Source organism: Plodia interpunctella, chromosome 27 (assembly GCF_027563975.2).
Source record: "Plodia interpunctella isolate USDA-ARS_2022_Savannah chromosome 27, ilPloInte3.2, whole genome shotgun sequence".
Lineage (NCBI taxonomy): Eukaryota > Metazoa > Arthropoda > Insecta > Lepidoptera > Pyralidae > Plodia > Plodia interpunctella.
The window spans coordinates 190,280-203,360 of NC_071320.1; the positions used below are offsets into that span (position 1 = coordinate 190,280).

The 13,081-nt window shown below is 39.6% G+C and overlaps 1 protein-coding gene across 14 annotated transcripts in view; it reads left to right on the top strand.

The window, feature by feature from the left end:
* da (daughterless) overlaps positions 1-13,081 on the top strand; it is a 78,463-nt gene that overhangs the window by 61,598 nt on the left and 3,784 nt on the right. For 7 of the 14 annotated variants that reach the window (XM_053765475.2, XM_053765477.2, XM_053765464.2 and 4 more), the window contains 9 exons: positions 5,433-5,595; positions 6,194-6,339; positions 6,699-6,866; positions 8,070-8,174; positions 9,819-9,887; positions 10,744-10,849; positions 11,420-11,497; positions 11,881-11,980; positions 12,564-12,653. In XM_053765475.2, coding sequence (XP_053621450.1) covers positions 5,433-5,595; positions 6,194-6,339; positions 6,699-6,866; positions 8,070-8,174; positions 9,819-9,887; positions 10,744-10,849; positions 11,420-11,497; positions 11,881-11,980; positions 12,564-12,653 — 1,025 coding nt within the window. The remainder of the gene's footprint in view (positions 1-5,432; positions 5,596-6,193; positions 6,340-6,698; positions 6,867-8,069; positions 8,175-9,818; positions 9,888-10,743; positions 10,850-11,419; positions 11,498-11,880; positions 11,981-12,563; positions 12,654-13,081) is intronic. The other 7 variants (XM_053765467.2, XM_053765469.2, XM_053765470.2 and 4 more) reach the window with 7 other exon arrangements.

Genomic DNA, 13,081 nt, shown 5'->3' on the forward strand with positions numbered 1-13,081 from the left:
ACTCTTTATCGTGTTCCATTTCTTTCCCACCGACTTACTGTAGGAAAAAGCAGCCATGCTAACATTATGCAATGCCTTGCCTCGAACACGAAAAGGGGAGGGGTGGGGGAGGGGGGTTCGAAGCTGAAACTAAGAAGACTATTTATTTCAGTTTGTTTTTATTAATAAAACGTTTTGTCAAGATTCATCTTCTTGATTTTATCCAAATCCATTACAGGTAACAAGTAACCTCTTACTAATATAACGATTAATTTTTCTGAAAGTGTACAATGTCTTTTCCCTCAATTGTTTGCCATAAAGTCACTCGCTTCTCATCATAGCGTGAGATGATGCGAAGCGAAGACACTCTCATACGATTTTATAGATATAGATAGTGGTACGTATTTTTATTACTTTTGACAATTAAGTCAGCCTTGATGTTTCACTGCACAAGCGACTTCCTCGACGGTTTGGACGCCATCCCGTGACGTCACAAGATGGCGTCTATTCGAGCTATATTTACAACTACTACGATAGTAATCGTGGGCGGTGCGTAGCGGCCAGCCTCGGTTGTCGACGCTCCGTTATTTTTATGGCAGTTATGTTATTTAACTGGGTTTTGGCGTACAAAAAATCGCGGCTTTTATATTTGGAGACATGCCTTGTATGTCACAAGAAAGTAGGCAGGCGAGAACCCAACTTATAGATTGGTTTGTGCCGGACTTTTTTAGGAATAAACAAGGAAAACACTGGGAGTAAACCTCTGTGTTTGTGTTAGGTATTAGTCAATTAATGGAATCTGTGTTGCATCATGTAACACAATTGTTACTTTTTATTGCTCATGACTTCGCAACAGGTATAAAAGTATGTATATTTATTCCAGGATACTATCATATAAATTCTTTTTCGGACAAACTATTAATTTTATTGGTAACAGTGACATACTATTGTCATGCGATAAATAAATTCAAACTATATATTGTGTGAAAAAACATATATTGTATGAACGCCCTCGCTAACTTTCATGTGCAATAAGTATTTACACAGTTGTATTTCTGTGATGGAACGTAACAACCTTTAAAAATTCAAAAGTATTTACACGAGTCAACTATCTCACTGTTTTTTTGTTCTAGAATTGAAACGAAATTTATTTATGACATTACAACCGCTTGTAATTCCTAGGAACTTATTTTTATCTAACAAAGTGTTTTTACTTCGTAATCTCTGTCGTCTGCCATTTCTCGGTTTCCTCCGCCACAGTGACAATGTTTACTCTATGGCAATGAAATTGTATAATACCCTACCAAAAGGAGAAATTAATTTTTAAATTTAGATTACTTAATTGGCTTCTAGAGAAATGTTATGACGCTAATTAAATGTTCAAATATAAATTATAAAAATTATTATGACATTTGAATCTGATTATGACTGTTATTAATGTTGACTACTGTAAGTATATATATAAGGCAGATGATACGCTAATATCAGTTTCTCATGTTTGTGTTAACTTAACATTCCTACGGCTAATATGCTGTACCTTACCCTTTTAACAACTCTGTATCGCCATGTTCTAAGAAATAAATCATCTATCTATCTATCATCGAGCATCCAAGCCAGAAGCTCAGGGTCCGCATTTCTACTTCAAATTCTTTTCGGCATCCTTAGTTGTTAGATCCTGGACGACATCTATGATCAGCACTTGTTCCCTTCTTCCAGAAGTTATTTTTTCATAGCAAATATTAAGTAGTCAATTAGTCTTAATTTTGTTTTGTTGAGAAATATTTTGTTGAAAACACTTCATTCGTTCTCTTCTCGAATTACATCCAAGATGGCGCCCTCGATCCACAAATAGTTACCATCAACAAGACGCACAAGTTATTCATTACAATCCACCTTTGACAACGGTTCCCATCATTTCCCTCTACAAAGAAATCACTTAAAAATGAGAGTTCGGTCCCGTCCGGCGACACCCGATATGTACCGCCCCGCGCTAATGGAGCAGCAACCTGATACGTATCTGTTTTGCCCCGATAATGTTGTGAAGTGATCGCTGTGTGATTATTTCAATTTATTTTATACGTTTTAGTTCAAATGTTATATATATCGGTGGCGTCGTATTTGTCCACGCAAACTGGCCGAGTCGTCACGCAAAGAAGAGGAAGAAGTTCAAATGGTTCAAATCTATCGACTTATGCTGTTCTATTTTTTTCTGTCACTTATACAATAATCTCTATACATCAAGCCAAAACTTGCGTTTGCCCCTTCTGCAAACTTAATGAAGTTTTCATTTTATTGTTATTATATGTATTTTCTAGAACAGGTTTGTTAGGATAAATTGTTATTCTTTTTTATTTAATTGAGATATTGATATGACATGCGTGATCTCATTCTATCGACCGCATAGAGAAAGAACGAGTATAATTGACTTCTAAGCTTCAAATTATTGAATATTCAAGCGTTAATGCAATTCCGTATTTGTATAGCCAGCTAAGGCTCCACAGTACACTGCAGAGCAAAATCAGTGTACCCACCATATACGGCCGGTTACTCACTCGCCGTATCCGTCGAGTGGACTTGCGACACCCGATGATTGCTCTCATTGTCGCTCAGTGTACACTTGTGGGCAGAGTCTTGTGGCCCGTTAGAACTTTATTTTCAAAATATAGTTTTGCAGGTCTTTTATTTAATCTAGAACCCTGCAGTACACTGCATCGCTATTATAAAGATCCTACGTCCGTTATAAGATTGGCTCAATCAATATATGTATTTTAAGAGAGACACCGGAATAAAAATCTGAACCACAAATGTGTTAGGCACCGCTGTTTTAAAGACATCTATTATCTGCACCGCTTTCGACCATAGATTCAAACTAATATGAATATGTAAACAAGCCAAATCGCACGTTCGATAAATCTAATTTCTCCCAGACAGGGCAGTGGGCGCGAATACAGCCATTTCCCAAGATATCTCGATAAATCATCGTAAATAATAGCGAGTACATCGCTCGAGAACAGAAATACGGCGGCGTATCGCTAAACTATAAACCTGGGAGATTTATCTGATAGATACGTTGTGTTCGACGCTAACCAGATGGCGGCTGTGTCGCTGTCAAAAGGTTATTCTTGTTTAAAATTGGTGCAATAATTAATTAGAAGTTATGCTGGGTGCGTCTTAATGGACTTATCACATTAAATAGGAAGAATTTTTGTTATAAAAGTATCTAATCGAATTACAGGGGAATAAAGCTGAGTAACGATTAATGCACGTGCCTATCATACGACGTTTTTCAACATGCTCGAACTCGATAATTAGATATTGGTCTTCACTAATCTGATTCGCCGAGTCGACACGCTAAGAAGACGACAATGACGAAAAATGTTCATTATCAATTGAAATTCAAAATCCTTTAATCAAATCGGAATGATATACATCGCTTATTGCCTTCAAAAAAATATTTAAAACGTAGTCTACTGCGGACCATAGCGCAGGTGAAGAAGTGGCGCTTATAAACTTCACCGCAGCTCTTTCTCTAAAGACGTTAATCCAGGTTAACATATACAACGCTAACGTGCGCCTTTTCGAGCAAGTGTATGTTGAAAAAATATTTCTAAATATTCTTTAAAATTGGGTCTTTAGCATGTGCGCTGCAGTATCCCTGGACGATCTGGAGCCTGTAGTTATAAAGTTATTTGTCTTTGCGTAATGCCTATCAGACGCCGGCCAGAACCGGCCGAAACCGCTTCACAACTAGAGACCGTTTCCTTGTCCGCAAGTGTACTCTCTCGCCATTGTCCTCCGAATTGGGAGTAAACACCATTGTCCGTGGTGATAACGTCTACACTCATATCTTGGTACAATCGACTGCGAGTCTCCCAATACCCACCCTTATGTGGAGCTGTTAGTGCCGAATTTTGGTAAGCTGATGTGCTTTTTGCTGTACTGGGGCTCATGGGCGCAGAGTTTTGACATTGCTCGGATCAGCTGATTGTCTTTACGGAAGATGGTTCCAATGGTTTTGCTCTGGGACGGGATGCGGTCTAGTGTGAGTCTTATCACCTTATATTATATCCACTTCCCTTTATTAATCATACATTCCATTATACTTTGGCCCTTCGTCATTCATTTCCTAAATTATATTTAATACTACCTGTTGCCTGAAGCTTCGCCCGAGGCACTCTATTTACTCGGGTCTTTAACCACCAAAATCAGCCCCGCGGTTTAGCCGTGAAAGCGTAACAGACTTTCGCATAGACGTATTGATGTTGGTATGGATTTCGCAATCTGAATTGCTCTCCTCAAACATTCTCCAACTTATCACCACTTTCAATGTATTGCGTCTAACATTTGCGTTATTGGTTCCAGTTCCGAACTCCCATTTCTTCCGCACCCATGGATTACATATCACTAAAGGAGTCCTTATATATTCTCAGATCTAAAACTAAGCAACGCATTTTTATGCGAGTTTTTTAAAGTGTGATTTCTGAGGAAGGTTCAGGTGTATATTAAGTTTGTACCCGAGCGAAGCCAGGGCGGGCCGCTAATATAATCCAGTAGTGTATCTATTTAATTAGCTTTTGTTGCCTCGATCAGGATACCTCGAGTCTCCATTATCGTCGTATTTGGCATATCGCTCGCCATTTTGAGAAGCACAATGAACTGAGTCAGGTAACTCGTATAACAATAATTGTTGCTGCGCTCGATATGGGAATAAACTTGTTGTTTATAGCTATTCGTTATTGTGTGCTTGTTTTTCTAATAAATTTATCGTAACGCAGATATGTTTTACTTATTCATTGTTTAGATTGATTTATAGATGATCAGTTTTGGTCGTTGCAACTTTCACGAACGAAGCTTCAAGTAGGTACCCTACTTCGTAAATGTATATTATGATTCGAACGTGCTAATGTTGGTCATTCCATACGCGGCGGGATTTTTTTATAATGAAGCCGTGTATGTTATGATCAATATGCGCGTGTGACGTGTGTCATACGATATTTTTCACTACGGAGTTACATTAATAGATTGAAACACTAGACAGCTGTGAAGTTAGGAAGAAATATGTTCAAAAGTACAATTCTTTATTGCTATAAAATAAAAGATGCATATCCAGCATAATCCGGTGTGAAAGAGATAGAGAAACTAAATTTTATCTGTATGTAAAATTAAGACTCACATTTTTGGTCACCCACTTCGTGCAAAAATTGCTTGATTACCACTACTACCTACCTCATACCGAGGCCCGCAAATAATAACAAATTAGTTAAGTACATCCCATCCGTAGACTAGATAAAATGATTTTATACCAGCGTTGTCTGGAAGACATCGCTATTAGCGATAATGCTGCCAATTGTACTCGTCAATATCTGTTATTGTTATTTGTCTCTCTTACATGGTGTACCATCCAATAAAGAGTTCATTCCTTTTGTCTAATCCACACTTATCTTTCCTTACAGTACGGCAGTGATGAGTTCGGTCACGACTCGCCCAGTAGGTTCGCGTCGCCCAAGGGCGCCGGCGCGGCCGCGTACCAGGAGCCCTACTACGGCGGCGAGTGGGCTGCGGGCTATTACCAGCCCCCGCCGCCCTACCAGCACGACCCTTACGCCACTTCGCCAGGTAACATTTACACCATACCACATTTAAATAGCTACAGCATGCCCCACTGTGGGCATACGCCTTCCCACTCTCTTTCCATGTATTCCTGTCCCTCTTGTTGAAATCCCTATGTTCATCCGACCATACCATAGGTTGCTCAAAAGAAAAGGCAAGTAAACATTTTCTCTCTCTTCTCTCCCTCTCTCTTTCTTCTCTTTTCTCCCTCCACTACTTCTCCCAGTTTATCTGGTGTCTCTTCGTACATTCGCGAGCTTAATACGATGGCGACTGGGCCGCGAGATACTACCGGCCATTTCGCTCGTCACTTCGCGTTGAGAAGGATCAGAAAGTGTACGAACAAAAGATAGTGTTATGTTAATACACGAACATGGAATCATTATAAGCGAATTTTGTAGCACAATATCGCGGCTCGGGTGCGTGAATTACACATGGGAAAGATGTGAGGTACATGTCTTCCCATGCTTAATAAATTAAGATTGATCTAGTAGATAAAACGTGACAAGGTAACAAACAAAACTATCCCATATATATATTTTTTTAACATTAGTTGATATGTCTTGTAGAATTGACCTGATAACAATATCTTGTGGTGTTCCAGGTATAGCGAGCGGCGCGGTGGGCGAGCCGGCGGGCGGCGGCGGCGGCGGCGAGCTGCCGCTGCCGCCGATGTCCTCGTTCCGCGCGGCCGCGCCGCACCACTCGCCCACAGACCCCATGCTGGTGGCCAAGCCTGCGCTGCAGCCGGTGAGTTGATACAACTTGATAATATACGATATTATGCCGGCTACACACTATCGCCGAACTTAGATGCCGATGCGAAGTTTATATATGGGAGAGCTTTTATTTGCCGCAATGTAAAACCAATAATGTATACCAAATCCGCTAATGGTCGGCGAACTGTTGCCTGAGCCTGCATTAGATCCTGGTTGATAAGTTGATTCGATGTCTTAAAAAATATAGTCTGACAGCTGAAGATGCCGTGCGAAGTAGAGGAGAAAAGATAGAAAACCGAATCCTGGCTTAGTTTTGGTGACTTGTATAAAATCTTAAGTCAGATCATTAAGTAAGAAATATGGAAACATAACCTCAAACTGTGTACACAGATGTACTCTGCAAGCGGCGCGGCGGGCGGCGCGCTGGCGGAGGCGGGCAGCCTGTCGTCGTACGGCTCGTCCCCGTCCACGCCCGTGCACTCCCCGCCTCCCCTACACGCCCGCCTCTACCCCCCGCTCAAGCATTCCCCGCACCACCACGTGCATCACAATGGACAGGTATCTAAACGATCATTCTAGCGTTTCTAACTCTAGACCACTCCAAATCCTAACGTGAAACACCTGATAGGCAATAACAGCATTCACGAGGAGGTTTGACGTCACACAGGCGGCTGGTTGTTAAAGCTACAACATTTTGACGTATATAAATATATATAAACCTCAACAAGTTTTTGAAAGAATGGCCAGATTCTGCTATGTATCGAGACGGGTGGAAAAGTAAGTACCCGTTGCCCAGCAGTGGGACACGTTATCTAAGGATTAAATAAAAAAAGGTAAATCTATTTGTAACAAATTTCAATTCCATATATATAAATATAATATAAATCCTGTTGACTTAAAAAGCAAAATTTGAATGTACATACATACATTTGACTAAACGATTTCGCAACGAAAACGATTCTTGCCTAATATCCAGACTTTAGTAATTCTTAACTGTCCTAGGCTGTTTTAAAATCAACCAAAATCCAGGTGTCTAGATAGTTTGCATTCAATGACATGGTAATGGATGTAAATCGCGCGCGGAGGTGAAAAAACGCATCTGTCAAGTTGACAGATCAGTGACGTTTATACGCGGGGCGCATCGATAAACGGCAGATTGAATATATTATTGTTTTATAGTCCAGATGTAGAAATAGAAATAAGAGTATTAACGTAATAAGTTTTTACATATAAGTAGTATGTATTTTCATTGAACGACGCCCTAGTGATTAGCTACTGTCTACTCTGGCTCTGTCTGATAAAGATGCATTACAGTATAAAATAAACTTAAACTATTTTGAATAAATGTTTAGGTTTCTAGCGAAAAATTAAATTGTCGTGCACTTTTTCAGATAAAAATGTTTTACTCTGTCTTATCTGTCTGTCTTGTCATTATTCTGTCTAAATTAAGTTAATAATTTAAGACACTACCTTGGCGTTCCTAAAGTCTAGCAGCTCGTAATAGGATTAATTCGTTAATTTCACATAAGATAGGAATGTATTTTTATCTTCTTCTTATGCTCTTAACAGAGCAGTCGTGTTCAGGCTTATACCGCATGAAAATCAGACAGACGCGACAGTGAACTATGTCTTGTTATCACATGTAAAGATAAGGATAACATGCGCCGGTGCGAAGTCGGGCGAGTCACTAGTTCAGTATAAAGAAGTAGAATAGAAAATATGAAAAGAAAGTGTTACTTACACTCGCCCCACCTCCGACAGCAGCCGGGCTGGGCGCCGCCGGGCGTGTCGTCCCCGCCGGCGCCGGCCGCGCCCGCGCTCGCCAACGGACACCATCACGTGCCCGTCTTCCCGCCGCCCGTCATGGTGAGCGCACACACACACACACACACACACACACACACACACACACACATATACAGGTTTTACGGGTTGATAACTAATTTAACATTCTATGAGTTCAAGGTTTTCTTCGAAAATTATGTAGTGTATAATACATTGTATAATTAGATTAAATCAAGTTATTAATCGAACCGATATTAATATATTAGTCTGTAATGATATGAACATTTATCTTAATTCGCAAATTATTTAAATGTCTCATTTCAATACACAAACATAAAAAAAACTGATTGAATTAAACCAGATTTGCTCTTAAATGTGCTTCAGATTAGCTAGAGTTCATCGTTACAAATGAAATGAATTAGTGGAGAAAAAAGTCTAAAAATCATACAATCCTATTCGAAAAATACTCATGTAATCTAGGATAACGTACGTACCTCACACAATCAATTATAATTAGGGCATATATAAGTAATAATAAAGAAACACTCTTGCAAACAAGCAACAGCTTTAAAACAAGCATCAATCAATTGAATTTGATGTCTTCGAATCTTTTCATGTCGTGAAGCATCAAATAAAAATTAATAATATTGTACATAATTCCAAATTTTTCCATAGAATCTAGCCGCATGCGGCCTGCATGTTTGTACTAAATTTGTTCTTTTTTTTAATGCGATATTCAGACAAATTATAATATGTGATACCTTTTTTCACATGGCCTTGTGTCAAATATTCTTATTACAATATTGAGTTTCTTTGAATCAATTGTGAATTACCCAAATTTTATCAATAAAAAAAGGTTTCGCATATTTTGATGCATTGTTTTATTTTGAGAGATTTTCAACGTTTTCTTAAGCTTAGTAACATGTTTTTTTTTTTGGTAATTCATTGATTTTTCCATTTGTATTTTTAGTATTAATATTTTAGTGTGATGCTAACATTCTAAAAAGTAGATTAAGAAAGCAAATATATTTTGATAGAGTTTTTTTTTTCATTATTCAAATCCTTTTTAATGTATCAAAGATCAATATCTTGTTAGAAATTTATGCTATCGATTTATACATTGATTAACGTTAGCATCGCACGCTGTTTGCGTAATGTCCGTGTTTTGATTTGAACCCCCAGCGAGCGCGGTCACGTGACATGCTGTTCCATATATCTAGTAGCTTGTAGTATGTTGATAGATACATTTTCTGATCTTTAGTTTGATGTTGTAGATCTACGCTTTCTTTTAACCAGAAATTAATATTTTGTGATGATTAAATGTGCGTTCCTCCTCCTACGAAGATTTGTTATTTCTTAACTTTGATTTCCATTTTGAAATGATTCTGCAGCACCGTGGTTAGAGGTTCTATATCTTGACCCTTTCCAATTTTTTTTGGGTCGCCATACTATGTAAATTTTCGTTATTCAGACTTACGCAGATAGGTGGAGTCAATGCTCCGCCCTTTTTTTATGAGAGAATTTTCTTTCTTTGTATAAGTAATTTTATTTCGCAACTTGGCGTACTTTTTACAACTTCGTAAACTTACAAATAGCTTGCAATCTTCTCTGTAAAACAGAATACACACTCGTAAAAACTATAATGACCTGTCGCACTTATGTGACACCCCCCCCCCCCCCCCCCCATGTCCCGTGAGCCGCTCGCGCTAACGCCGGCATGTGTAGGGCGCGCCGGCCGAGGCGAGGCAGCTCGACGAGGCGATGGTGTTCCTGCGGGAGCACTCCGACGTCGTCGTGAGTACCCTTTTGTTTACAACACGGCTGCGGATTGAAACACCAATCGTCTTACGCCATATTGATAGCCGCGGTAGCGTCTTACCATAAATAGATTTTAAGCAATGAAGTTACATTATTTGCCTGGTGTTTATGATATTCTATTTAACTAATAAGATAAATAATATAATTATATTTTTGAGCAATATGACGAGGTGTTTTAATTTTTTGGTCAATCTCAGAGTGGGGGAAAATGTAGTAGCGGAAAAAGAATCCATTATTTATTATGATTTCAATTTTAAATAGGAACTTACGCAAAGAATATCTTGTTAAAGGTTTCTCAGAAACTATTTTTAATTCCCTTGAATTAAAATTTTCACTGATTCACTTTTTTATGATATCATCATATTCCGCTACCAACTTCCCCGCAGTTTAAGCTAAATAGTTAAATTATGAAGCCGTACTATTGTTGAAATATTTGAATTGTTAATGTTAAAGCATGACAGTCGAACAGTTTGCAGTGGCTTTTTGATTTTTGTTTCTTTTTTGTTTGTTTTTTTTTTTTTTTATTATAAATCTTGCATTCGTGTTTATAGAACTTACTGCATAGTATGTATTTGTAGATTGTATATCTTTCTAAACACATGTAATGTATTAATATAGGATAGGTATATAACATTATCTAAATGAAATATAGGTATGTGAAAATTTTACTTTTTATACGCATTCGATATTTTCTATTATTACTAATGATACTGAAAACAAAAGTGATGGTCCAATCGAAAAAAAGCTATTAAATCACTAGTACTTATGTAACATCTTGAAGTTTGTGACATGCGATAAACAATTCTGTATCAACGATTGTGTTATGCTCCAGGGCGCGCGCATGGAGGAGCGCTTGGACGACGCCATCAACGTGCTGAGGAACCACGCGGAGGCGCCCGACCTCTACCCGCAGGACCACCACCACCCGCCGCCCAACGGTCAGTGCTTTTGTTAACTATCTCTCGGTAGCCTACGTTTGACGTCAGGAACTGACGAGCGCCAAGCGAGGCCTTTGTCCGACAGTGGCCTTGCATTGATACGACGCTGTTGTCTGCGGCTTCGCCCGCGGTACTCAATGTTTGTCCTAGGGTCATTAACTAGTTGTTCGCCGCGCCGCTAATTTTAGACCTCGCCAACAATGAATTTTGTGGAGTTTTTACAAAATTTGTGAATATTTAAAAAACTACTTAACCGATTTTGATGCCCTTAAAATTATGAACTTAAAAATTCTATTGACAGATCCTACATACCTTTTTCTTATTTCATCAAAATCAGACCAACGGTTCGAAAGTTATCGCGTTACAAACAAACAAACAAACAAACAAACAAACAAACAAACAAACAAACAAACAAACAAACAAACAAACATACATACATAAAATGTATTTTCGGCCCCAAGTTGCTTTGTAGCCCTCGCTCACTCGGAATTAGTGTGGTAGCATAGATTTACTGGCTGCACACCCTGTGGTTATAAAATGATAGGGGACGATAAACTACAATGTTCGCAGCGGCGGGCGGGCGCGCGGTGGCGGGGCTGGCGCTGCACGAGCCCGTCAAGCTGGAGCGGCATCTGCTGCCCAACACCAGTCAGTATTGCTGCTATTTCCTAGATAACAGAGTTCAAATGCGTTCGTGTGTGTTCTGATATGGCCACGACTTGCGAAAATCGACAATTTACGTATGAAACAAATGTCTTTGTTTGTCTGGCAATGCCGTCTCCGCCCGGGCCTGGCAGAAGGGGCAAACCCAGTGGGGTTGATGATGTGAAAAATTATCGAGACATCATGAAGCCCGCGCTTTTTGGGTACGAAGTAGAGACGAAGAAGTATCAACGGCTGAAGAAACCGCGACGGGTGAGAGAGAGAGACACGCAAACATCATCATCATTTCAACCCCTTCTCACGCACTGCTGAGTACACACACATAACATTAATTCTCCGCCCACTAACCCCGTCCTTGTCCCCCACAGAGAAGCGCAAAGAGCCCCCGGACTCGGGCCTGGAGTCAAAGCCGTCGTCGTCGGGCTCCGACCCCAAGCTGGCCGCCGGCTCCAAGCGCGCGCGCAGATAGTGAGTTATAGTCTATACTGATACCTCGCCGGGTCGATCTCGTGTCCTATAGCACTTTGACAATACACCAGCGATAGACCTCTGTACAAATGTCCTCGCTCTCATCAATGTCTGCCGCCGAACACCATTGTTATTCCGGTTTGAAGTGTGCGAGACAATAAGGAAAGAGACCCAGGCCACAAACTTTGCGTTTAATGCAATTACAGTCATACTTTGGGAAAGAATGCTTATACATTAAGTATGCCTTTAGTTTTTAAGCATATTTTTACTTAAATCCTTTCCCAACGAGTCTTCAACTTTTAAATTCTATAAATTATTTGGCTCTTGATAAATATACATAAAATTGAGATAGTACGTTGTACTAAGGGAGGACACATGCTCTTTGCCACTTGACGACAGGCGGGTGGTCGGTTGTAACATTACAACACAGCCGAATCTTTAAAACTGAAAAGAAAGAACAGTTTATTTTTGAAACATTGGTTTATTTATTACGACGTTGGGCTTCGCGGCGTCACAGCCCATGCACCCGAGAAGATGAGAGAGAGAGAGAGTAGTGTATATTAACAAACGCCGCTTGCCGCAGCTGCTCGTCCGCGGACGAGGACGACGTGGACCCGGACACGAAGGCCGCGCGCGAGAGAGAGCGCCGCCAGGCCAACAACGTGCGAGAGAGGTGCGGCATCTGTTGGGGGGGGGCGTTGTCTAAATGATTGGATGGTTTTTTCTAAAGACAACATAAAACAACAGCCATAAAAATAAAGTGCAAAACTGTAATGGAAAAGTGATTTAGCACAAATTATAATTGTGTTTAGAAAAAAAAGTGAGAGGGAATCATTTTGACAACCACATATTTAATTTTCATCGACTTCCTGCTTTACTTGTCTAATTGGAAATCAAGAGACATTCTCTTTCACGCTCTTTCATGCTCTGTTAAACGCGATTATATTGTCAGATTACCTTCATCAGTTATACTTTTTACTATAATTTGCTTTGATATGACTCTTGATTTTCAATAATTTCTATCCGCATATGGGATTCCACATAAAAATTTTACCTTTCAATTTTTGTTTGCTTATTTTTTTTTTATGATTTTATTTTTCT